The sequence below is a fragment of the Numida meleagris genome, chromosome 17 (genome assembly GCF_002078875.1).
Source record: "Numida meleagris isolate 19003 breed g44 Domestic line chromosome 17, NumMel1.0, whole genome shotgun sequence".
NCBI lineage: Eukaryota > Metazoa > Chordata > Aves > Galliformes > Numididae > Numida > Numida meleagris.
In genome coordinates, this window is record NC_034425.1 from 2734881 (window position 1) to 2757901 (window position 23021).

The 23021-nt window shown below is 38.8% G+C and overlaps 2 protein-coding genes across 2 annotated transcripts in view; one reads left to right on the forward strand and one right to left on the reverse strand.

The window, feature by feature from the left end:
* The window catches only part of TBCD (tubulin folding cofactor D), a 107806-nt gene that overhangs the window by 71629 nt on the left and 13156 nt on the right, over positions 1 to 23021 (reverse strand). Inside the window, exons 8-13 of the mRNA XM_021415051.1 lie at positions 18767 to 18812; positions 16492 to 16624; positions 15201 to 15343; positions 14459 to 14519; positions 13853 to 13927; positions 10945 to 11039 (exon numbers count right to left, since the gene is read on the reverse strand). Coding sequence (XP_021270726.1) covers positions 10945 to 11039; positions 13853 to 13927; positions 14459 to 14519; positions 15201 to 15343; positions 16492 to 16624; positions 18767 to 18812 — 553 coding nt within the window. The remainder of the gene's footprint in view (positions 1 to 10944; positions 11040 to 13852; positions 13928 to 14458; positions 14520 to 15200; positions 15344 to 16491; positions 16625 to 18766; positions 18813 to 23021) is intronic.
* On the forward strand, positions 678 to 9127 carry ZNF750 (zinc finger protein 750). The gene is made up of 3 exons (XM_021415052.1): positions 678 to 940; positions 5364 to 7001; positions 7427 to 9127. Exons 2-3 carry the CDS (start codon positions 5575 to 5577, stop codon positions 8151 to 8153), a joined length of 2154 nt encoding a protein of 717 aa, XP_021270727.1. The 5' UTR covers positions 678 to 940; positions 5364 to 5574; the 3' UTR covers positions 8154 to 9127.

Below are 23021 nucleotides of genomic sequence, written 5' to 3' on the forward strand. Positions count from 1 at the left end.
AAGGTTTTTCTTTTAAAGGGGCAGTATGCAAGAAGTTATTATTTCACCAAGCCACTAGATAATTGGTAGATACACTAATAAAGTTGTTGTTTATAATCTCTAACTAAAATGCAACTAAGAGCGAGCACTGGCACTAATCAGCGGATGATGAGACTTCCTCCTTTCCCCATGCAGTTTTACCACTCCTGAGCAAACGTTCAGATGTGATAATCAATTTCTCACCGAGGTGACTCCTTCCCATTTGCAGGATCTGTACATTTGACTGCTGATTATAGGCAAGCTTTGGCAGGTTCCTGTGGCAAGCTTAGAGTTAGTTCAGTCCTGCCTTCAGAGAGGAGACTCATGAAGGACAAAAAGATTTAAATAAAAATGGAGAGGGCTAGGAAAAAAAAAAAAGCAAGAATATTAAAGCTCCAAAGGCATTTAATATAAAAAAAATGTCAGTTTCTAATATGAATGTAAAATTCCTATTTTTAAGCTTTGCTACCCTCTGTGTGCTGTTGATTCTGCTGCTCACAACTCATTTCTACTGCAGCTGAACAGGTCGGAAGCTCAGTATATCACGCCTAGCCGTTTCTGACCCCACGCTGCAGACACTGCTCAGAGGAACAGACACGAGAGGAGAGTTTAGAGTAAAAGTTGGTTGTTGGAGGGCACAAAAGCAACAAGAGCTCCCTTCGATAGCCGAGATGCTGAGGTAATGCTGAATGAAAGCAGTGGACGCAAACAAATGAATCGTAGCTTCAGGCTGGAGTAATATCAGGTGCATCTCTACACCCTGAGGGCTCAACTCCTACACTTCTTAAGTCCCTCCCCCTGAAACAACCTCCTGCAGTTTCACTTAGGGAGCCGGCAGCGAACAGGTACTTCTCTCTCAGCAGTGACAGCTACAGGGTAGCAACAGGGATCACCTGGAAGGTTTCACGCACCTATGTCTCTGGTAAGTACTCTTCTTTAGAGAATTTTTTCAAATAAAAAATGTGTTTCTATTACAGCTGAAAAGTAAATAGGAGGTTTTCCTTTTTCAGCTGGCTCAGAAGCCTGGGTGCCTCCAGCAGGTGCATTTACTGCACCACTTGAAGCTTTCGGCAGAAAGTTTCAGCAGGAGAGGGAAAGGTTTCAGACTGTGCCAAAAAGGGACTCTTAGTTTTTACAGTAACTTACTCTTGTTGGTGAAAAATGTTTTTAAGCACCTTTTTCTGTAGAGAAAGTTAATGTATTATATTGAGGAATGACAGAAAAGCTGTTGCTTGGTGTTGCTGCTTATTCTGCCAACTATTCTTTACATAGTACGACTGGGTTAATCTGAAAAGCTCGTGTGAAAACCACGTATTCCATTTCAGTTTTGATTTATTGGTGTTCCAGCTTGTGGGAATGCAGTAAAGAAAATTGGATTGTTTTGAGTTACCCTTTCTCTCGCCAATTAAAGCGCATTAAGATGGGGAGTTATTAAGTTCCTCTTCACGAAGATTTTGTATTCTCATCGCCACCTCCTAGCCCGGCTGGCCGGCCCCTGCCGCCGCGCTGCCTCCCTCCGCCAGCACTCGGCCTCGCTCCCTGCACGCACACTTCCCTCCCAGCCCTCGCCAACCCACTCCTCTCGCCCATGTTTCCTCCTAATTAACAAACAGTTGTGTTAAAATTTATCTTTCAGTTTAAAGGAACTGGAAGTTTAGAAGGGAGTGGTAGTTAATCACTGGAAAATCTCAACCAGAATAAACCTCACAAATCTTGTTCTTGCAACACTCTAGGTAGGTGACAATGGCATGTCCTTGAGTTATGCAATAATGCCACATCACAATATTTTAATTATAGCATGTCCTTCAAAATGTTTCCACCCCAGTGAGTGCTCCTGGTCAGAGAGATCAACATCACCAAAGGATACTGCAATAATAATGGAGTGTGCATGACAAACTGTTACGTAGTTTGCTAAAGCAGTGTCCTAAAAAGACGCCTAATTACCATCCCTGCTTGTAATAAGACATTTTGAAACGTCCCCTTTGATCAGCTGGACATCTGAAACAATTTAGACTGCTTTAAAAACTAAAAAACAACATCCATATATATATATATATGGATGTACATGCATACATACATGTGTGTATGCATGTGTATGTGTAAGTATATACACATAAGTATACAAAGAAATACATTTTTAGGTATTTAGACATGCACGCACACAATTCTAAATAATGTCCTCCTTTGCTGGACTTGCTAACCTTTCTGAAAGCAAGGAGGAAGCAGCAGCATACTTAAAAAGCTGGAAGGAAGAAATCGTGCAGCTCTCGGTCTGCGGTTGGACAGGGCTGTAAGAACGTGCGCTGTCGACAGAGCCAGCAACTGAGACAGCCCCAGGTTTAACCCATGATCTCAGTAACCTGTTTCCAATGAAAGTATAAATCAGTGCTACAAAACTAAAAAGATTCCACGTTTCACTATCCACCCTTCTAAAATCTGGTATTCAGGAACTAAATTCTCAATTAACAAAGAAAGAGGCATGAAAGCCATCATCCTGCTGCTCCAGATTTTTTCCCCCATTTTTTAAATAATATCCCGAGTGGTGGTATTCCAATCTCAGTAAAAAGGAACTACCTATTGTGATTTTTCTAATTCTAAATGTTAATTTTAGTAGACTAAAACTTACATTGAGCAACTGCAAGTAACTAATATTTTTTATATACAGGCAGTCTAAATCAGTTGCAGCTGTTTCAAACCATTAATATCTTTCCAGTTTTATATGCGGGATCGAATAGATTTAAATCGCTTTAGTTATGAAATAAGTGCTCCTGCCAGATACTCCCGAGTTTTACTTAGAAATTGAAAGCATCCTTTCTGGCTTAGTTTAGAAACGTTTTGCGACTGGCACGTTTAAGTGACAAGAAAAAAAAAAAGGGATTAACCATTAAAAGAGCAAAACACGGCGTTCATCTGGCTGCCATTAGTTTCCTGAAGGCTGAACACCCTTTCCAAATGAGCTGCTCGCTGCACGCTGTCAGGTGAGCGCAGCAGGCTCCGGGAGCGCTCTGTCTGCAGGCTGAGCTGCCATCGAAAAGCCTGTGCCATTCCCTCCTGCTGTACACGCTGCAAAGAAGCTGCCAACGCTCTGAATTTCTAACACTAAGAACTGCAACAGCGCGTTTTGTCTTATTAAGAAATGATACTTAATATTCCGTAGAACAGGAATAACTTGAATCAAAGTTAAATACCAAGTATAACGTCGGGGTGGGGGGGAACAGGACGCGCAGGAATTTACACTATTAAGCAAAGGAAAGCTAGAAGAACAAGAAAATCTAATTAACATCTCTTTATTATAAGTGCTGCACCTGAATGTAAATTCAGACTGCTATCATAAATGGCCAAACTAAGAATGCAGTGGAGTTTTGACAACAATATCTTTTTTCCAAGAGCTATTAGTACAAGGGCTTCCAAGAAGATATAAAGAACAAGAACAAACTGACGTGATCGAGTCCATTACAAGCTGCCCGAGTCAGCTCTACACCATTAGTCAAAAATAAATTCACTTAAGGCAAAAAAAAAAAAAAAACAACCACCAACCAACTAGCTGCCTTTCTGGACCTCCCACTGCAAGCCTCAGTTTTTATTTTTATGTATTTATTAAGTAAAAGCATTATTCTTAATCTTTCACAGGAATGCAGGCTATTAGCTTTTAAATACTACATGGCAGGCTTTTTTTATTTTTTATTTTTTTTTTTAGTTTGAGCTACTATTTTAACCAGACTGCTGCTCACTTCGAGGGCTTTTCTTTTGCATTGTAACAATATCAGTGCTTGCTAACTCCAACAAAAAATACTTTAAGAACTGAGAATTAAAAAACAACTTCTCTGCACACTCCTATTTCCTGTCACACATTTAATCATTCGTTAATTCTAATCAAAAGCTTGATTTTTTTTATTCATAACATAGCCTGCATTTTTCAGAGTGCTTTCACAATTACCATTCTAACACAAATTAATATTTCTAAGACACCAGAAACAATACGTAATACAATTTCCTGGAATTACTATACCTGATAAAACAAGCAGCAATTCTGTAGCTTTGCCTTCAGTTTTCATAACGTGTTGCAAGCCATTTTCTCTTAAATATTCTCTGATTTAAGAAATGCAAAACATTTCTACTTTAACTAAAATCTCACAGCATGTAATTACTAACAATTCTTTCCATAAACTTGCTATTTTAACACTACTAACCCAAACCCCTATGTAAAATGCTTTAAAAAAAAAAAAAAATCAAGCTATACTAGTCACTCCTACAATTAGTATTCCTGCAGTTTCGGGTAACACAATAGATACAGTACGTGGTTTTGCAACAGTCATCATTTTGATAATGATGCTTATAGTTCATGATGAAATCATCAGTTTTTAGATCTCTGCCATAACACATCCTATAAAATCATGAGAACTTGACTCTGAGAGTTTCTCACGCCTTCAGAATCAGCGAACATAATGGAACAAGCTGATACAAGCCCTCCTGACTTATCTACTGAGCGAATCATTAGGCTGTACAAAGTATCCACAACCTTACATTTTCTGAAGAAAGGCAGATAGATCGTGCCCTGTAAATCAGTTGCGGTCAGATGCTTTTTTAAAAAAAAAAAACAAACGTGAATTAATATACTTGTGCATCTGTCAATGTAATACATAAGGTGCTACGCAGCAGAAGAATGTGAAATGTGTTTATCAAGCAGAATATTCTATTAGTCAGATACTCCAGTACTCATTTCTCTTAATTGAATTAGGAAGAGGAAGAAAATTGGTGTGGTTTTATCCTTCGAGAGATTGGCCACTTTTGAGGTATCCATTGAGATTAGGCTGTTAGGAAATGCCATGCAGTTAAAAGAGAGGGGCTGGTCAGTCTCTGAAAGAGCCAAGTCAGCTACCCAAGTGCAGCCAATCCACTCCACCCTCATTTCACCAAGCAGGAAACTCCCTCCTCTCTTTCCCCAACCGGCCTGACAGGCTTGCCCCATACCCAGCCGCTGCCAGGACCTGCCTCTTCTCATTCTACCCACCTCCACTTCTCTCTCAATAGCTCCACCTGGATTTCTGCTTTCATCTTCTGAATGAACGTTCCTTCAATTTTCAGAGAAAACTCCTTCAAGTCCCCAGCAGTGGCAGGTGACAGCACTGCTGAAAGCTGGGACACTTTTGCAAATATGTTTAGGTGCTGAACAACTTTCCAGTTTAATGTGTGTCTATTTTACATCTGGAGTCTAGCACTTTTGTCTTGTTTTACAAAAAGTACACAACACATCATAGATATAATGAGAGGGAATACAGTTTAAAAATGTGTTTGTGTTTAGTTCCAATGTTCCAGCACAGCTAATTTTGAACTTTGTGTTCCAGTTCCTGTGCTACCAGTCAGAGAAGTGCTGCTTTCCGGCACCCCCTCTTCCCTGAGACGCCCTGGGAGTTGGCTTCCTCTTTTCACCTGGGAAGAAGGATTCCAGAAACCTGATAAACTGGAAACTTCAAGAGGCTAAAACTAAGGAAAGCTAACCACAAGAAAGTTTTTATAAAGAATCATTACTTTTAATTGTTTAAAGCAGAAAAAGAGATGAGTCTCCTCAAAGAGCGTAAACCAAAGAAGCCTCATTACATCCCAAGGCCGCCAGGAAAGCCATTTAAGTATAAGTGCTTTCAGTGCCCCTTTACTTGCAATGAGAAATCCCATCTTTTTAACCATATGAAGTATGGCCTCTGCAAAAACTCCATTACTTTAGTATCAGAGCAGGACCGTGTCATCAAGTGCCCAAAGACTAGTTCCTTGGAGCCCAAGCAGATCAATCACCTAGAGTCTACAGTCAAACCCACTTCTTCCAAGTCAGCCACAAACGGACTGTCAAATCTTGATTCAAAGCCTCAGTACGCTTTTCCAAAAGAAGATGCCAAGGAAAACGTTGAGTTACAAAACCAAGCAACGAACACAGCAATCCAAGGACAGAAACCTGCAATCCAGAAGGAACTAACCCCTGCCAGTACCGCAGCAGAAAGCACCCTCGGCATGCAGCCTCTTCTGGACAGCATTGTAAGGCCCTCAGCTTTTGTTCCTGTAGGAGAACACAGAGACAGCAAAGGCCCAGAAACTAGTGAAGTACCTGAAATTCTATCGCTCTCTAACAAGAGTTCACCTTTTCACACTAAATCTGCATTTCATGCACCAAGTCACCCATGGAAAGCAGGTTCTCCTTTCCTCCCAGAATTTCCGCATAAAGTTCCTCCCACAAAAGGCTTCGGTTCCATTCCACCTTATATGCAACCGATGATTCCAGAGTACTCACCCCACTTTTATGAGCATAGGCTGGCTATCTACACACCTTACTTGCTTCCAGGTAATTCCGAGTGTGAAAGCTCTGCTCTGTCCGTCTATGGCACACAAGACCAAAGACACTTTCTTCCACACCCTGGGCCACTTCCAAAACACATAAATCCATCGGCATATGAACACTATCGACTGTTCCAGCAGTATCACTCCACTCCTCCAATACCATATGGATTTTGTAGGCCAACGGATCCTCCTTTTTATCGATTCTCACACGTAGCCGGTATTAACAGAGATCAAAGTTCTCATCTGATGGAAGAAACTACCTTGTTATATCCAGCTTCTTTAAGTCCTTCCCAACAGTATCCTCTAGGTTCACATAAAAAACAAGCAGACTATGAAAAGGAAATAACATTATTGCATGCCAAAAGTCATTCCAAAGATGACCAAAATGAAAGAGAGAATGCTAAAATGAGCCCGCTCGCAGGAAGTGCAGCAACGGGCTCCCCTGGCAGGCCTAGCCCCACCAACTTCACTCAGACAAGCCATGCGTGTGAGGGCTTATTTGACCTCTCCAACAAGTCATCTTCCACGTCGCTTGGAAAATACGATCAAGCGGAAGAAAACGTTACAGCTTTCAGACCTGTGAGAAAAAGCACGGATCAACCAACTCCACTTCCAAGCGTGCCAACACAGCAAGAGAGAGAAGATTCACCTTCCAGGTAAAGTAATAACGTCGCTTTGCAAATTCTTGTCAGATTCATTAGGGGCGCACACAGACAGCATGCATTTGTTTCATGCAATCCCCCTAAAATACATTTAAATTTATAGCACCGGGATAATTTGATCTCTATGTCCACAAAACAGATATATGAACAACTGTACAAATCCCAGTTGCTGCATGAGTAGGCCACTCATTCACCTGAATGCGTTGGGTCTCTCTTAACACCTTTACTATGCACGTACCTGTGTATTACAGGAAAACACTTCTGTTAGAGAGATACGTATAGTGAGACTTGGGGGAGGGAAAGGACAAAAACCAAAACTCTAAGGCTATCAAGCCAGATATTTTTTCTTCTCCTCCACTTCCTCAGCCTTAATTTAAAAAAAAGCAACAGATACTGAATTCTCTTCTCATTTCTTTCAGCATTAATGTCACTGATGAAGACTCATATACACCGAGTGAAAGCCATAACAATGAAGGTTCACTGTCCAACACAGAAGACGACACTGGAATAGCTCCCCTTAATCTTTCAAAAAAGGCCGACACAAATGCAGGACCTACTCATGAACACGCGTACAAAACCACATCCAAAACAGAAAGTCAGAACTTTCTAGAATTGCAAGATATGCCTCTGAACCTCTCGGTAAAAGATTCCTGTAACACAGTAAGCCTGAAAACGTCATCCCACAGTCCATCTCATGATAATGGTGCTGCTACTTCTCCAAAGACAGAAAATGAAAACTCAGGAGCAGAAAGCTCAGGAGCATGCAACCCCAAGAACCCCGTTAACAGCGTCTGTGACAAACCTTTCCTGGCTCATCGTAACGAAGCTCAAGACTTACGCATCATTGACAGCTGTGATGAACAGAAACAAACAGCGGCTGTAGCTCTCTGCCAGCTAGCTGCATACAGCCCCAGCAAAGTCAGGATGGACAATGAAGGGCAGAGTCCTCAGGACTGTAATACTTTGAGTACAGAATCTACTTCTAACTCTTCTGATACTCAGGATACTCAGTGCAATCAAAAAGTAAAAGGACAAAAAAGGACAAATCAAAAAGAATCAGCAAAATCACAGCAAAGCACTAAAAGAGTAAGGCCAAATGACTGTAGCAGAGTCTTCACTTTGAGGAAAAGAACCAGAGTGTCTTAATACTCCACTTTCCAATTTGTTTCTAATCATAGAAGTTAGTTGCTAGCTACACCAGAAATTTTCTACCAACCATCTCTTATTAGATTTGGTCCATGACAAGACACATTCAAACTCTCCTATGTAAATAATGTTCATAATTTTATATTAATATTTTTAAATAATTGAGCTTTCCCTTCTATATGCTCAGGTTTTGATGAGTGAATTTTTACATTCATTACTAAAGCCAAAGTCCATTAGACAAATCCCTAAGATTTTTTGCAATTGTGTTAATGTAAAATAACGTCAACAACTTCTTTTTCTTATAGGATGTTTAAGCACTAGAAACAATACTGTTCAATAACAAACTGTCAGTGTTCTTCAGGATTAATTTTATTTAATAGTGTTTTTTGTCTTTTTTTTCTTTGAACAACTTTTTATTTTGTGGTTCAGTAGTTTAAAAAAGCTTAAGATTAGACCTGGCCACTTAGAGTTTACAGTAAAAACTGGTCAGGGGATGAATGCACTTCGCCATTATGCCATAATGCAAAACAGCAGTCCAAATTACTCAGAGGCAGATGCCAGCTTAAACAGACTGACCCAAACCTTGTATATGCAAGCTTTTCTTGTGTTGGCTGAAAACAAGACTTCAGCTAAACCAGAGACAGCCTGCACCAAGTTACCAAGTGCAGTTTAGCTTTAACTGAACCATTATGAAAACAAAACTGAAAATATGAAGATCCGAATGATTTAGGTGCCTAATCCTCTGAGTTTAGACAGACACTGGGCAACCTTCAAACTGCAAACCTTGAAGGATATTTATATAATTTATTTCACCTGAGAAAACTCTCCTGGTGAAGGTTTTATTTCATAAAACATGCATCACCAATTATCAGTTTCAGCGTGCTTCTAAATAAATCCAAAAACTGTCTTCTGCTTCTGTGACTGTGTACATAAACTTGAAATTTTTCAAATAAACCTGTAACCTGTACCTAAAATACATGTAAAGTCATTAATGAACACAAACACATTCACTACGCTATCTGTAACACATTTTGGTAAAAAAAAAAAGGGAAAAAAGTAGGATGTGGTATCAAGTACCAATTAACTCTAAAAAATGGAACTTCCTTCACTGAATAATTAATTCAGCAGAGTAATACATCTGCACATTAGCTCCCTTGTGATAAAGCTGCTGTCCAGCATATCCTGAACTTCCCCAAAAGGCATACGTGAGGTTGTTCCACTGTACAAACACCTCACCTACATTCCAGTAGTGTCCACTATCAGTCTAAGTAAAATAAATCCACATCAATCATTACTCACTCAAAAATATGGGTATACACGAGTCATTGTTCAGATAAGAGAGACTCTCATCCTGAACATTATTAGCAGGCATTAACCTTGGTAAGGAAGCAGAGCTGCACTGAACGCAGCACAGAGTCTCCCAAATTCACTGTCTCATTTTTGTGCAATAGAGTTTCGAGCGAAACTGTTTAGAATGTTCTGACAAAGATGTTAACATTAAACAGAAACTTTCAGGGACTAAGTCTCTGAGCTGTTAAAGAAACAGAACAGTAACAATATAGCTCTTTAATCTTTCAGAGGGAAAGCTTTTCAGACTGCCAAAAAACAAAAATATCAAAGTCCGTTTGAACAAAGGGAATAGTGTAACAGAAAAAGTCCAGTTAAATTGTAATAGTCAGGCTATCCTGATTCCATGACAAAGGCCTACAGTTTCTGTTTAATTATAAATGGACACTCACCTTTGGATTACTTCCCATTCTTAAAATAGCTTTGTTTTGGTCTTTTAATCATTTCATTTTTACAATACAGGGGCACAAGTAATTAGAAAAGGAAAACCAGCTGAATACGGTCTGCAAAAAAATTCTCACATTCAAAACAGATACTATTTTGGATGTGAACTCTTCTCAGGGAGACAGAATGCTGAAATGCATTAAATACTGTATTTTACACTTTCTCCTGGAAGTCAACAGATCTCCAGAACAGAAAAGATGCAGCAACCAAACTCACTAATATGAAATAACAGTTCTGGAACATTACTGAAAATTAGCGTTCAGTCTCCTCTGCTCACACAAGAACACAAGAGCACCAGATGAGGCCAAAACATCTAGCACAATTCACTGCCGAAGAAGTGCCCAGCAGTTGGTGTGTACTACTCTGCTACATTTTTGTCATTTTAGAGCCATAACAAATTAACCAAAATCACATAAGGCAGAACTACTACATTCACAACGATATTTTTGTACTTCAATGAATGCTGATATAGACAGAAGACACCAAGAAACAGCTCCTTTTTTGCCCTGATATTCTTTCCATTCTGATATTGCAAGAACCCATAAAAAAAAAAACCAAAGCAGCTCATTATATAAATTAAATCAAACTGGTTTCTGAAATTTCATCAGGAACAAACAGAATAAGCTACCAGCATTAAAGTGCAAGTTAGTCGCTGACTATTTAATATATTCCATTCAAATAATGACATCGACACCATATAGAAGCATAGAGATTATTTGTATACAACAGCACAAAGAAACATAGGAGAGAGGGAGAAAAAAACCCCAAGAAACTAATTTCATTTTGGAAATAAAGATTTATTAAATATAAATAAGGCACGCCCAAGACAATGCTTTTGACAGAAGTACCTTAAAGATCCCCACAGGCACATTTTTTTTTACTCCAGTCATTATTCAGCACACTCAGATCAGCAAATTCCACTCTATTGCCACGTATTAAGTCCCTAAAACTACTCTCTGTCAATTTGGGAACACAGTAACATTCAGCAGCTACAACTCACCATCCGAAATTCGGGAAGGGAGTAACAATCCTCTTCTGCCTAATTCAGCCAGAGCCAGGCATCCACCGTGCCACGCATTGTCGGTTTCCTGGAAACTAATTTTAGAATAAGAAGCAGCTTTGTTAAGACCAGCTTTGCCTTTCTGGATTTCATTTTTTCATGGTGAATTCCTAACAATTTAAGACACAAGCCTTTATCTTCTCAACACTCATTAGACTTTTAAAACATAAGAATGATGAATTGAACATGTTTCCTTCCCCATTTTGTGCAGCATAAACGCTGCTATAAACACGATCAATTAAGCAATGACACATAAGCAAAAAAATAAAACCAATTATCAATATAACTTCTTTATGGAAGACCGCAATACATGAGACTCATCCAGAAAAGGAAAGCAACTTTCTATGGCACTGCCATAGGTTTACAGAATATACCCAAGATAACTAATTAATTTAATGCCAGGCACAATTTTTAACTAGAAGGGGAGGTTCAACCAGTATGACAAAAAAAAAATTATACAAGCTTGTGTATTTCAAATGAGCAAACAGTGGTGTTTGGGTACCTCTAAAAAATGTAAACCAAAACAATGACTTGTAGTGAACTCACCAAAAAAAATAACAAAAAGAGTGCACAGTTTTTGGTGGACTGGGAGATAAAGGAGTGAAAAGGGGAAGCTTGTACGCTGCATGATTAATCATGCAATAAGTTAATTCTGTATTAAGAATAAGATACTAAACAACTAAACTAGGTCATACCAAAGCTTCATCTCTCCCAGGCACGCTGTCTCTGAAATGCACCAATAGCAGATGCTTAGCCAGAGACAAAGCACAAAGGATCATTCCCCTGTTAGCCTCCTCCTGGCTTTGGCAATCAGAAGTACAGGACTTCCCAAGCCAGAATGTCATATTTAATGACCTCTGATGGGACTCTCTTCCATTAATTTGGATAATCCCTTTTTGAACTCCCTTAACACCTCTGGCTTCCATAACATCCCGTGGCAATGACTTCCACAGTTTAATTGCGTGAAAATGGACTTCCTGATGCTTCCCATGTTAGGAGAAAGAGTCAATAGTAAACAATTAGCCGCTTTCCCTTTTTCTTTCTTATTTATGGTTTTATGTATCTCCATAATATCCTCCTACTTCTTCTTTCCCACATGGAAGAATCTGCATCAGATAAATCACATTAAATGATTCAGCTTAGTCATCTCTTCCTTTCCTAATATCTAACACCTCACTTGCCTGTGCCCATCGACATGTTCACAGAACCAAACTGAATTCAGGATCCCTTTCCTGAGAAATACTGACTGTGTTTTAGCTGTCCATGTTCTTCCTTAAGTGCATTAGTTTGCATTCATTAGGCATTATATATGCCATTTATAGCCCAGTTACTTAATTTAGGCTGATACATTTTCTTTTCTGTCACCTTCAGTTTTCACTCTATTAGCTAATTTAAATCATCACCCTATTTCATCAGCCCACTGTTCACCTTTTTTCCGGGGATAGTTTTTGAGTATTTTGGACAGGACAAGGCTCATACAGATTCTCTGAAAGGCTGTCCTAAACACCTCACTGCACTGTGAAAAACTGTCATTTATTTCTTCCCTGTCGCCCACCTTTGAGTCTATGTATAAGACATCTTTGCTTCTTATCCTCAGAAATACAATTTAAACTGCCTGTCATGAGCAACTGACTAATTATTTTTGTTTTATTCACTAGATATTTAGTGCAAAGCACAGAGAAGAGATTCCCTTTCTCCTTGTCTTCATTTGCTCCAGAGTGTTTCTGAAGAAAGCAGGTCACTCAATTACGAGCTGTATTACTCACCCCTATGACTTGAAAAACAAGGAAAGAAAACGCAGTGAGTACATTGTCTTTGAAGCTCCAGGGATAATTGAGATCAGCTGCACCTCTTGAATTAATCACAGTAATGCAGTGGAAGTATTGGCTAAGTAGATACTTTCGGTGCGAGTTTTTAAGACTCTGTATCTTCTTCTTCAATGTGATACTTTCTGAGCTCAAATTTTTAATTTGTACTCTCAATCAGTGTGAGTCTATTTTTTTAAAGAACACATTTGAATGGCAAACTAAAGATTACCAATATTTTTTGCCAATAAAGAAATTATTATTTTTGTTATTAGCTTAGTCCAAGACACTGCTTGAGATCTTAAAGCCTTTCCATCTGAAGGTTGAGCAAGCCCACAAGCCTGTCTGACACAGCCAAGGGTAGACTCTTGGTCTAGTAACAGAACAATGCAAGTATACCGCAACGTACTCCAAAACACTTCCAGACTACAGAAGATCACCAACAAGATGCAGAAAAGGAAAAAGGTTTTTTGATCAGGTATATTCTGTTAGCATCAACATCCTGTGGTACAAAACTTTATACCGTTTTACTGTTTGAATGCACTTTGTGCACTGTGAATAACCAGCACCTTTTCTTTATCCCAAACCTGCCACTTGTTACTTCGGTTTGTTTCAAGTAATATGAAATCGAGGGGACAATAATCCAAGTCACTCATGATCGTGTAAATTTCTGCTAAACCCCTTCCATTCATCAACCTTCCTAGATGTTTTAGCCTCCACTCCCATAGGATATTATTGAATACCCTGAGTTGGAACCCTCATGAATGTAATTCCTGTTCTACTATGTGCACACTACATTCAAGTTATGAGCACACAGGGAATTTTTAAAGCAGCAAGTTAATGAGCTTCAGTACTTCTGGTTTAAAAGATTAGGAACTGTTTCCTTATTGAATACTCCGAGTGCAACAAAAATTAAAAAAAAAAAAAAAAAGGAAAGGCAACAAAATCTGCAAACTTTTAGATCCATTTTCTTAAAGGTAGTCCTCCTACTTCATAAGCAGATGTGTTTCAAATGCATGTAAAATGTGAAGCAAGATTTTTACCTAAAGCAGTCCAATAGAGATCCAACCACATCATCTGCTAATTCTTTGGGAAGTCTTCCAGTAATTCTACCAATTCTACAGAAGTTAAAAGAAAAAAAAGCATACAGTGATTCATTAGTACTGTCATTCAATGAGTAAATCCAATAAAAAACTTAGTCACTGGAAACTTGAAATAAGACGAGTGAATTTAAGATGACAATGCACTGTGCTAGCACCATTATCCTAAAACACCAAATCTCAAGCTCGGAGCAAAAGCTACAAATTAGAAAACTTAAGATAGAAACAAGTATATATATAAATACACATATGTATATTAAGTGGAAGATTTTTTTTTTCTAAATAAATGCTACCTCACAATCTTTAACTCAAGTCTTACCCAAAATATCTATTTTCAAATATAGCTGAAATTTTCCTGAAGACTTGCCCAATCTCATATGCACCCAGAAAAAGCCACAAATATGGCTTCATAGCATGAACTACACTAAAGCCAGTTGAAGTAACAGAACAGTGACATGACACACAAATTATCAATCGCGGGTTACATTAAGACTCTATTTTTGTTATTTGCTTTAGTTTATTAGTTTAGAGTAACAACAAGAAACCTACCCTTTTGCTGCAGACCACCTGACAATAGTGTCTTTGTCCTTCAGTCCAACCAACAGTTGCTCTGCAGATAATTGTATTTAAACAAAACAGATTTATTCAACAACAGAAATACTTAGATCGTTACAAATTCATTTTCGTCCTAACATTGCTGCTTCCTAATTTAAATAAAAATATTTGTATCCAGATTTCTTATATTTTCCAGACAAGGATAAAAATTTCATTAGATTATTCACTTATAAAGGTCTTCTGACATAATTTATACCCTTTTACTTATAGCATATTCATTAGCAAGCTAGCAGAAGACCATCCTGATGAGTACATACTAATACAAAATACTGTTCCTTTGATAGTACCAGAGCCTAAGAATTTCCACCACAATTTTTTAGCTTTAGTGTAACACCATTTACTTTATTTTTCATTATAAATTTTAACACATCCTTCCATCTGTGAAAGGCTCAAGATATCACTTCTGTATTACCAGTAGAATGTATTTCAATAGCTCCCTCCCTCAATGCCACAAAAACACTAGAATAGTGAATTTCTGCTTGAGATGCCAAAAATTTAAATTATTTGGTAAACATTGGTATATTTTAAACAGTTGCTCAGATTGAAACTTTAGTCTTTCCAATAGTTCACATTAGTGCAGATACCCACAACACCTTCTTAGCAGTAAGCATGCTGTTTCCCTAAGGTACGTATAATGTGCAGACCTTACAATAATTTCTGTCCCGTTTCAACACACCTACAACATTTTCAATCTCTCCTGGAATGTCATATTCCTCATCATCCTCAGCTTCATTAGCAGCAACAGTTATCTTTTGATTCTGCATAACTGAACCCTGAGCCTGCAGATTGGCAGCCAGAGATCGACAGCCACGCTGGTATCTGCACAAGAAACAGAGACAGTACATTTATTTTTCTGATGCAAATTTCAACTGAAATAGGCGCATACTGTCACAAAACCTGCTTGTCAAGTTATACTTCCCAGTGCACAGTTGTCCAGTTATTTAATGTTTGCTTTAAAGGAAAGGGAAAAATATCCTATTTTCCTTTCTTCTGACCCAGCTGTCACTTTTCCAGGTTGAGAAGAGCTAGACTATTTAAATGGTTCCTGTGCAAAGCTGTTTTGTACCTCACATCACCGGTCTCCCTTTCCCGTCTCAATATAACCTACTTCCCACTGCTGACAACAAAGGGAGGCAGAATTCCCATGCCCTAAAAAAAACTCTCCAAAACCTTTAAAAATAAAAGTCAACTTATGAAAAATTGTTTTAAATGGTAAAGCTAGCTCAGTGTTTTCTGCACAACCTGTACTCGCATATCTAGCCCGTGGTGCAAATACATCCTTACAAAAGATATAATTTTCATGCTAAACTAACTTTTGCCATTGGGCAAGGCACGCTCTCCACCTAAAAAGAATTTTCTGTGCCTAAGGACGTTCTCAAAAGTTAGTAAAAGAAATACAATAAAAAAAAGTCACCAATGGAGCCTGCAATTTTAAAATATCAGTGCGAGAAATCTGAAAAATGGGTTGCCCTCTGGCAAAAAGGAAAACCAGACACCAAAACCTGACTAATATGCAAAACTGAAGTGGGATTGCAAACCACTTTTCCCCTGTGAACTTTCTATCGAATCAGGATAGAACAATGTAATGGAAATGTTAAGTTCACTCTTACAACACTGAACTACGTCAACTTCAGTACCAAAGGTTGCTGCCTTCCCATTTTTACCAGGTTACGCATTACATAAGAACAGGCTTCTGCTTTTATGAAGTACAGCATTAAATGGCACGGTATGGTTTTGCTATACCAGAATTGGAAAAATTACAGGAAACAAGATATGGCCAAAAAACTACAAATGAAGGCTGTATTCAGACTTAAATAACACGAGGATTTCTTTTTCTTTCAGCAGAGCGCAGGTAGGACAGAGACTGGTAAACAAACGGATGGATCTAGGAATTTTTAAGTTCTGGATTATAGGTTACTTTTTTGTAGGATTCTTTTTTTTAAAATCTATTTCAACTTGAAACTGACCTCCATTTTGCTACCTTCGGTTTCACAAACGTCAGTCCAAGTCGTTGAACAAGTTTCATCCCCAGCTTGCGAAGAACCATCTGATTACTTTCTGACAGCTTGCAGTTATCAAGACACTCAAGCACAGTAGCGGCTGTAAGACAAGAACAGGCTAGAAAAATGCCTAAAAGCAACTCAGTTAAGAAAAGTTTAAAGTCTCTAAAGTTCTTCAGGTTTAGATTTCCAAAGGTATTACTGAAATGTAAATGTCCTATTACCTACTTGTAGCAGTTCTGATACTGGCCAAATAAATGTAATATCCTTCACCTACCGAACAGGAAGGACTGCTTTAAGGATTACTTTCAACTACGAAAATCATAATGAATCTGGCTCATGAGGAGTATTTATGCCTCTAATTCTCACCAGAAGCAACATATTCAAGTATTCTTCTGTGTCTAAGAATCTTCTATGGCCTAACAGAACCAGGTCTGAGAAAATCTCAGTCAGTTATTCTGTAACCAGTCCCTGCATACTTAGCATTCACTTCCCTCACTTACGATTTTCAGGTAGCACCAACTGAACTCCTCTGCACAGAAATTTTTATGACAATGAATGTCCATGAACATTTAGATGTGAAAAATAATACCTATGTGTACACAGTCAGCAACAAAACCTAACATTGGGGCACATCAAAGCTATTCATCCACCAAAATAGGAACCACAGAGTAATGGCGAATGAGTGGAAAAGTCCAGAACTCAAATTTTCACAAAGAACACATTCCTCTAACAAATAAAATAGTTGCTTTGCAGTCTGAAACAAAGGCTGCATTGAAGAAAGACCTTAACAGCTGATCAATAATTAATACAAACTAACTACCCAGACTGAGGGATGTATCACTCTCAGTGTAAGCACTGCAAACGTGATTCTATGTTCTGTAACCTCCTAGTCCAGGCCCACATCAAGTTCTCAAAAATTCTAGGAGACCAAGGATACAGCAATTGTTTACAGTCTGAGAACTCGTAGGGCACATGACTTCAAAACGTACCCAGTGTTTGAACAGGTCTTTGATTTATGCTCGAATATTCAACTTTTAGTAACATAAAACATGTGTGCAAAAAGGCAAATTACTATTATTCCAATATCTTCCTGCAACCCACAGTTCTTAAGCCTAATTAACCTGTATTTTAAGAGACTGAAGAAACATCAATACTTAGAGACAGAAAAAAAAATTAAGAATATATAAAAATAAGCCTTTTCCAAGCCCGACTCTTCAATTACTGAGGGTCATCTATACAGCCTGTTCATAATTCTGGTTATCTGACACATTCTTAATTACTCCTGAAGCTTCCATACTGCTGCTTTCTACTGCTATGCAACAACATTTCTCAGTATTTTCTATTTGCTCCTGACCAGCTCCGTAACACATCTGTCATTCCATTTTGTCTTCATTATCTTATCTCCAACTTTACCCATATCTCAGGCATTTTGCAAGGAAGCATTTGCATGTCACACTCCGTTACTGAGGGAATCAAAACAGCACCCAGCTCTGCATCCACAGAGTTTCTTTTATGGAGTCAAAACAATTCCACTAACTCAAAGCATTCTAATGTGAGTTTACAACACTACTTGATTCCTGTGAATAGCACAAGCCACACATTTTGACAGTCAGTTTTGTGGAGCTTCTCTCTTTTGTGTTGTTCTGTAACTAGCCATCATCTTCCTATACATCTCTTTATCACTACCAATAAAAAACAAACCAGTACTGTGCAGTTAGTTCTGAACGTATTCTAGGATGTGCCATGAGAAGAATATAATTCAACATCTAAATACAACATTCAGACACTTCTGTCTTCTCCTTAGAGGTACCTGCCTATATCTCTCATTGCATCCATGATAATCTCTTTCCACTAAAATCTTTTTCCAGCAGTACCGCCAGATGACCCCAACAAGATTCTGTGCACAGCAGGTTCTTTAAACCTGGTATTTTCTGTTTTACCTTTAAACTTGGTATTAATATGTTTCACATCTTACAATTTATATGTTCCATGCTCAGCTGCTGAGGCCCAGCAGCCAAGCTGACCACCTGCCAAATCTTTAATTCTTTGATGAGATTTTCCAACGTAACATTCGTCATTTGCATCTTCTCTTCCCTATCCTTGTTGTCTCTTCTTTTCATTTTGCATGCTTTAAAACTTCCCTGTTGGTCTTACTTTTTACAGCACCATTCTTTAACAGCATTTCTTTCCTTTTTTATTGGAATCGCTTTAAAACAAAATCAGGATATTATGAACTTACCATATGGTAAACAATCTTCTCTTTTGCCATGTTTAAATAACTGTGCCTACAATTAAAATAGGGAAAATAAATATAACAATACAGAGAGTGTGCAGCTCAATATAAGGGATGAAATTCTAAAATAGTTTGTCAGCTTCCTGCAGTAATCTGTAGTGTTTACTAATTAAAATGGCATAAAAGAAAGAGTCTCCGGGCGCAGTTCTACTTCCAAGTCAGTGAATGTCAAGGCATGGTTTAGCGGGGTTATATTGGTGGTAGGTGGATGCTTGGACTGGATGATCTTGTAGGTCTTTTCCAACCTAGCTAATTCTACCATTCTAAGGCTACTGTAGCCCAACCTGCCCCTCCCATTTCTACAGTCATGCAGGCAGTTAACACAGGGAGCTGAGCTGGACAAAAAACACACGCTTGAGAAAAGTGGGGGGAGGGAGAAAGCCACTCTTTCAGCCAGCTCAGCTCCCAGAACCATCCAGCTCAGTGCTTGGTCACACAAGTCCAATGCAGGTGCAACCACAGCAGCTATTATCTAACAGCTCACGTTGCTTTGAACCTCTAAAAAGTGAGGAACATGAATGAAGAACATCTGCAGAACGTGAATAAAGGCAGATGAACGAGGGGAACTCTGTGTCCTGTTTGGGACCTTGTGACATCAAACAATCCTTCAAACTAAACAAGCCTTGCTTGTAATTTAGGCAGAGCACAGCACACGGAGCACATCAATGCTTCAGTCACTGTAAGGAGCAGGACAGGAGGACACTGGTGAGCAAGCTCAGTTAGTAGTGGCAATCAGACAAGACAGGACACAACGCAGGCTCCACTGCTGGGTAGTTTATCCTGTTCCTCCATCAGCTTTCAAGAACTCCATGGTAAACTAAACAAAGTTAGCTACAGAATTCTCTGACTGCAAATATACTTCCATCAGGCATATTTTAATTCCTGCACCAAGGGATTTTACGAAGAGTTCAAGCATTCAGTCTTCCAAATAGCTTCTAAATCATTTACACACAGTTAAAAATCCCATTAAGATTAAGGTTCAGCACTCCAGTGAGAACAGGCTATTGGTACCAGACAGAAACATGTTACACATCTAAAACATCCTCGGTCCACTTCCTATGTATCAGAACTACTATGTTCAGTCACTCAGTTTTCCTTGAACTTTGTCATTCACCGTAAGAAAAATCTTCCTCACTAAACATGCCTAGGAGTTAAACAAGAACAGACTTACCTTAAAAACATGTACTTTCTCACACATACCAAATACACATGCCTCCTGCACTGCAGGTGTGGTTAAGAGCAACAAAAGCAATAAAAACACCTTCAGGCTATGTACCCATTATATTTTGTTGTGTAACTAAATTACATTTCAGAATCCTAAATTAGCATTTCTGATCAGCTCTACTACAAGCTATACATAGTGGAATTTGACAATATATCTTACATTATTCAAGATTTGTAATGCTTTGCTGAAGTAACCACATAAATACGAGGCACCCTTTAAGAACTACATTTACAAGGGAGAAATGCTACAGAACTACCTCAGCCTCAGAAGAGCAGCTAGCTGAAACCACTGCCAAGATAAACAGCACAAATACAGAACAGCTTTTATCAAGATATCAGATCGATATAAGAAAATAAAATCCTACTAATACACGACAAAACTGCTTGCACTAGAAAGCCTAAGCAAGAACAAAGAGAAGGTGAGCAAAAATCTCAAGATCTCCTGTGTTACTAGCAGATCTAGTGTGACTTCAGTCTTTTTTCTGCCTCTCTGCCGAGATACACATAAGCTCATTTCTTCCTAACTTTGTTCCTGTGCTCAAAACAGACGGCTTCACAAGGTCAGCAAGTTTGTGGATGCCAGGAGACACTGCAGCATTTCTGCAGCACCTTCCCCCCACAATTACTTCTCCATTCTGTATAAATGCCCAGGTAAGAGCAAATACTGTTTTTAAGGCATGCCTCAAAATTATTAAGATTATACTCAAGCGTATTCAAACAAAACAGTACAATTCCTAAAGTAACGATAACATAGAGAAACAGCTTTTTTGCATTGCCTTGGGAACATTCCTGGATAAGCTCTTTTGCAGATTTACCCCCGTATCTCTTAGCAAACCGCTAAGAGCTCCCGAAAAGGCTCAACAGAAGCCTCAGACACCTCTGCACTTGCATTCTTACACAGCTCCTACATCACGGCACCTGTCTGCAAGTCTCTCCAGGAGTTTTCACGTCCTCAAGGCCAACTTTGAATTCAGTTCTGACTCCTCAGGAATAACATAACTAGGAGGTATCACCTCTAAGCAAGAAGTGGGAAGAAGTTAACCAACACAAAAGCAGCAAATAAGAAAACTCCACACACCTTTAGATGTTAAAATCATCATAGCAACTGCTGTAAAAACCAGTTGAGAATACACTAAAAGATACGTGGGTTATGTATTCTCTCAGATAACAAGTCAGGCTTCAGACCTTGAGCCCACACCCCCTGCTGTACCCCAGTCATGCAGCAGCAAGGGTTAAACACAGGCTTAAGCAATTCTGACAGTCTATGCAAGAAAATCTCAAGGAAGAGCATATTACTGCTTGAGAATCAGTTCCACTGAATGTGGACTCCCATTAAGAACATACTTTCTTCATCTCCCATATGAACCTTCTCCTTATAAAGCATATAAAAGAAGCAAATAGATTTCTAATGTTGAAAAGTGTTCAGCTGTACAAACCACAGTAGTTCACTCCCCTCTCTGACAAGGGCAGCACCTGGTTCCAATGGTCCTTACCAGGATTAAGGGATTTCAGATGCACGTTTTCAGGGGAAGTACAAATTAATCAAATAATGCTGTAGATACAGTGTTACAAATTAATAAATAAACTTAAAAGAACTGGGATTTAATATTTACAATGCTTTTGTTCAACAAAATATATTATATATTGATTTTTGAGTAACCATTTTTGAAGAAAAAGGAATCTACGAAAGTAAAAAAAGCTGTGTTTGCACTGACTGGTGTCCACTGCAGGTAGAATATAATCTTCTACCCAGATTATTGGTGCTTTAGCAAGCGATACATTGGGTATTTCTATCAGAGAAAAGCTTAAAGGTCATTTTTAGCAAAAAACATTTCCTATAAAAGTAGGTGATAACCAAACTGTTGGGAACTAATTTTCAGATATTCAACACATCAGGAAATTCAGTTTTGTTTTTTTTTTTCTGATCATAGAAACATCAAGAAAAAAAGTTCTCATGACTTGTGAGTCAAAAAGATGCAAAAACATTGAGAAACCCAAATTTCCTGAACTTTCGAGCTTAGTAGATACATTCTTTGGGGGAAATAGAAGAGCACTTTTCTGATGTTGGCCTCTATAAAAAAGATATGTATTTCTTCTGGCATATGCTATTAACATTCACGTATGTAAAGCAGTTATTGTGTAGGAAAACTCCTGCAGCTCTGGATTGTCCCAGGTTTACACTAAAAAGCAAAGTATGTGATGCATCACCACCAGCAAACAAACTGAGGAGAAAAAAAAACCTCAGAAAAAAGGGCAAATTGGCATTACAGTATTTATTTTAAACTTCCTGCCTTGCAGGATGAAAAACAACCAAGGCACATCGACTCAGAAAAATTTGATACAAACAAAATAATTAATGAGCTTGGTTTGCCACCCATATAGACATTTTAGTGTCAGCACCTAATGATATTAGAAGTAAGGAGCCCGTCCGCTGGAGCATCCAGGCAGCCAAAGTTACGCCATGGTCTCTCCACTTTAATGAGGACACACAGCAACTCACCCAACCTGCTGAACTGTTGAAAAGTATGCGACTCCCTCTCTTATAAATAATTAAGCCACCTACAAATTAGAGAAAATCAGTGGTGTGCAAGCGATGACGACTGTCAAGTCTGGTTTTGCTTTAGAAATAGCATGGTGCAAGGAAAACAAAACCTAGTTTCTTAGTAATCACCGAAGAAACACACCACACCTTCCAATTGTCTGCATAACCCACTTTGGGCTCCGTGAGATATATCAACCAGGATCATCTCTGGGACACGTTCCCCAAGCTATACAAATCACCATTAGGGGTGGCCTGACTGTTTGGTAGCAAGTCTATCTTCCTGTCGAGCAGGAGACACCAGTCTGAATCTACCCTCTGGTTGTAACCAACCAAGCTGAGGACGGGGAGGGTAATTTCAGCCTCTACGGGACGAGAAGAAAACGGTATCTTTCATTACTCTGGAGCACCCCCTAGTAGTCACACAGCACCCAGGTA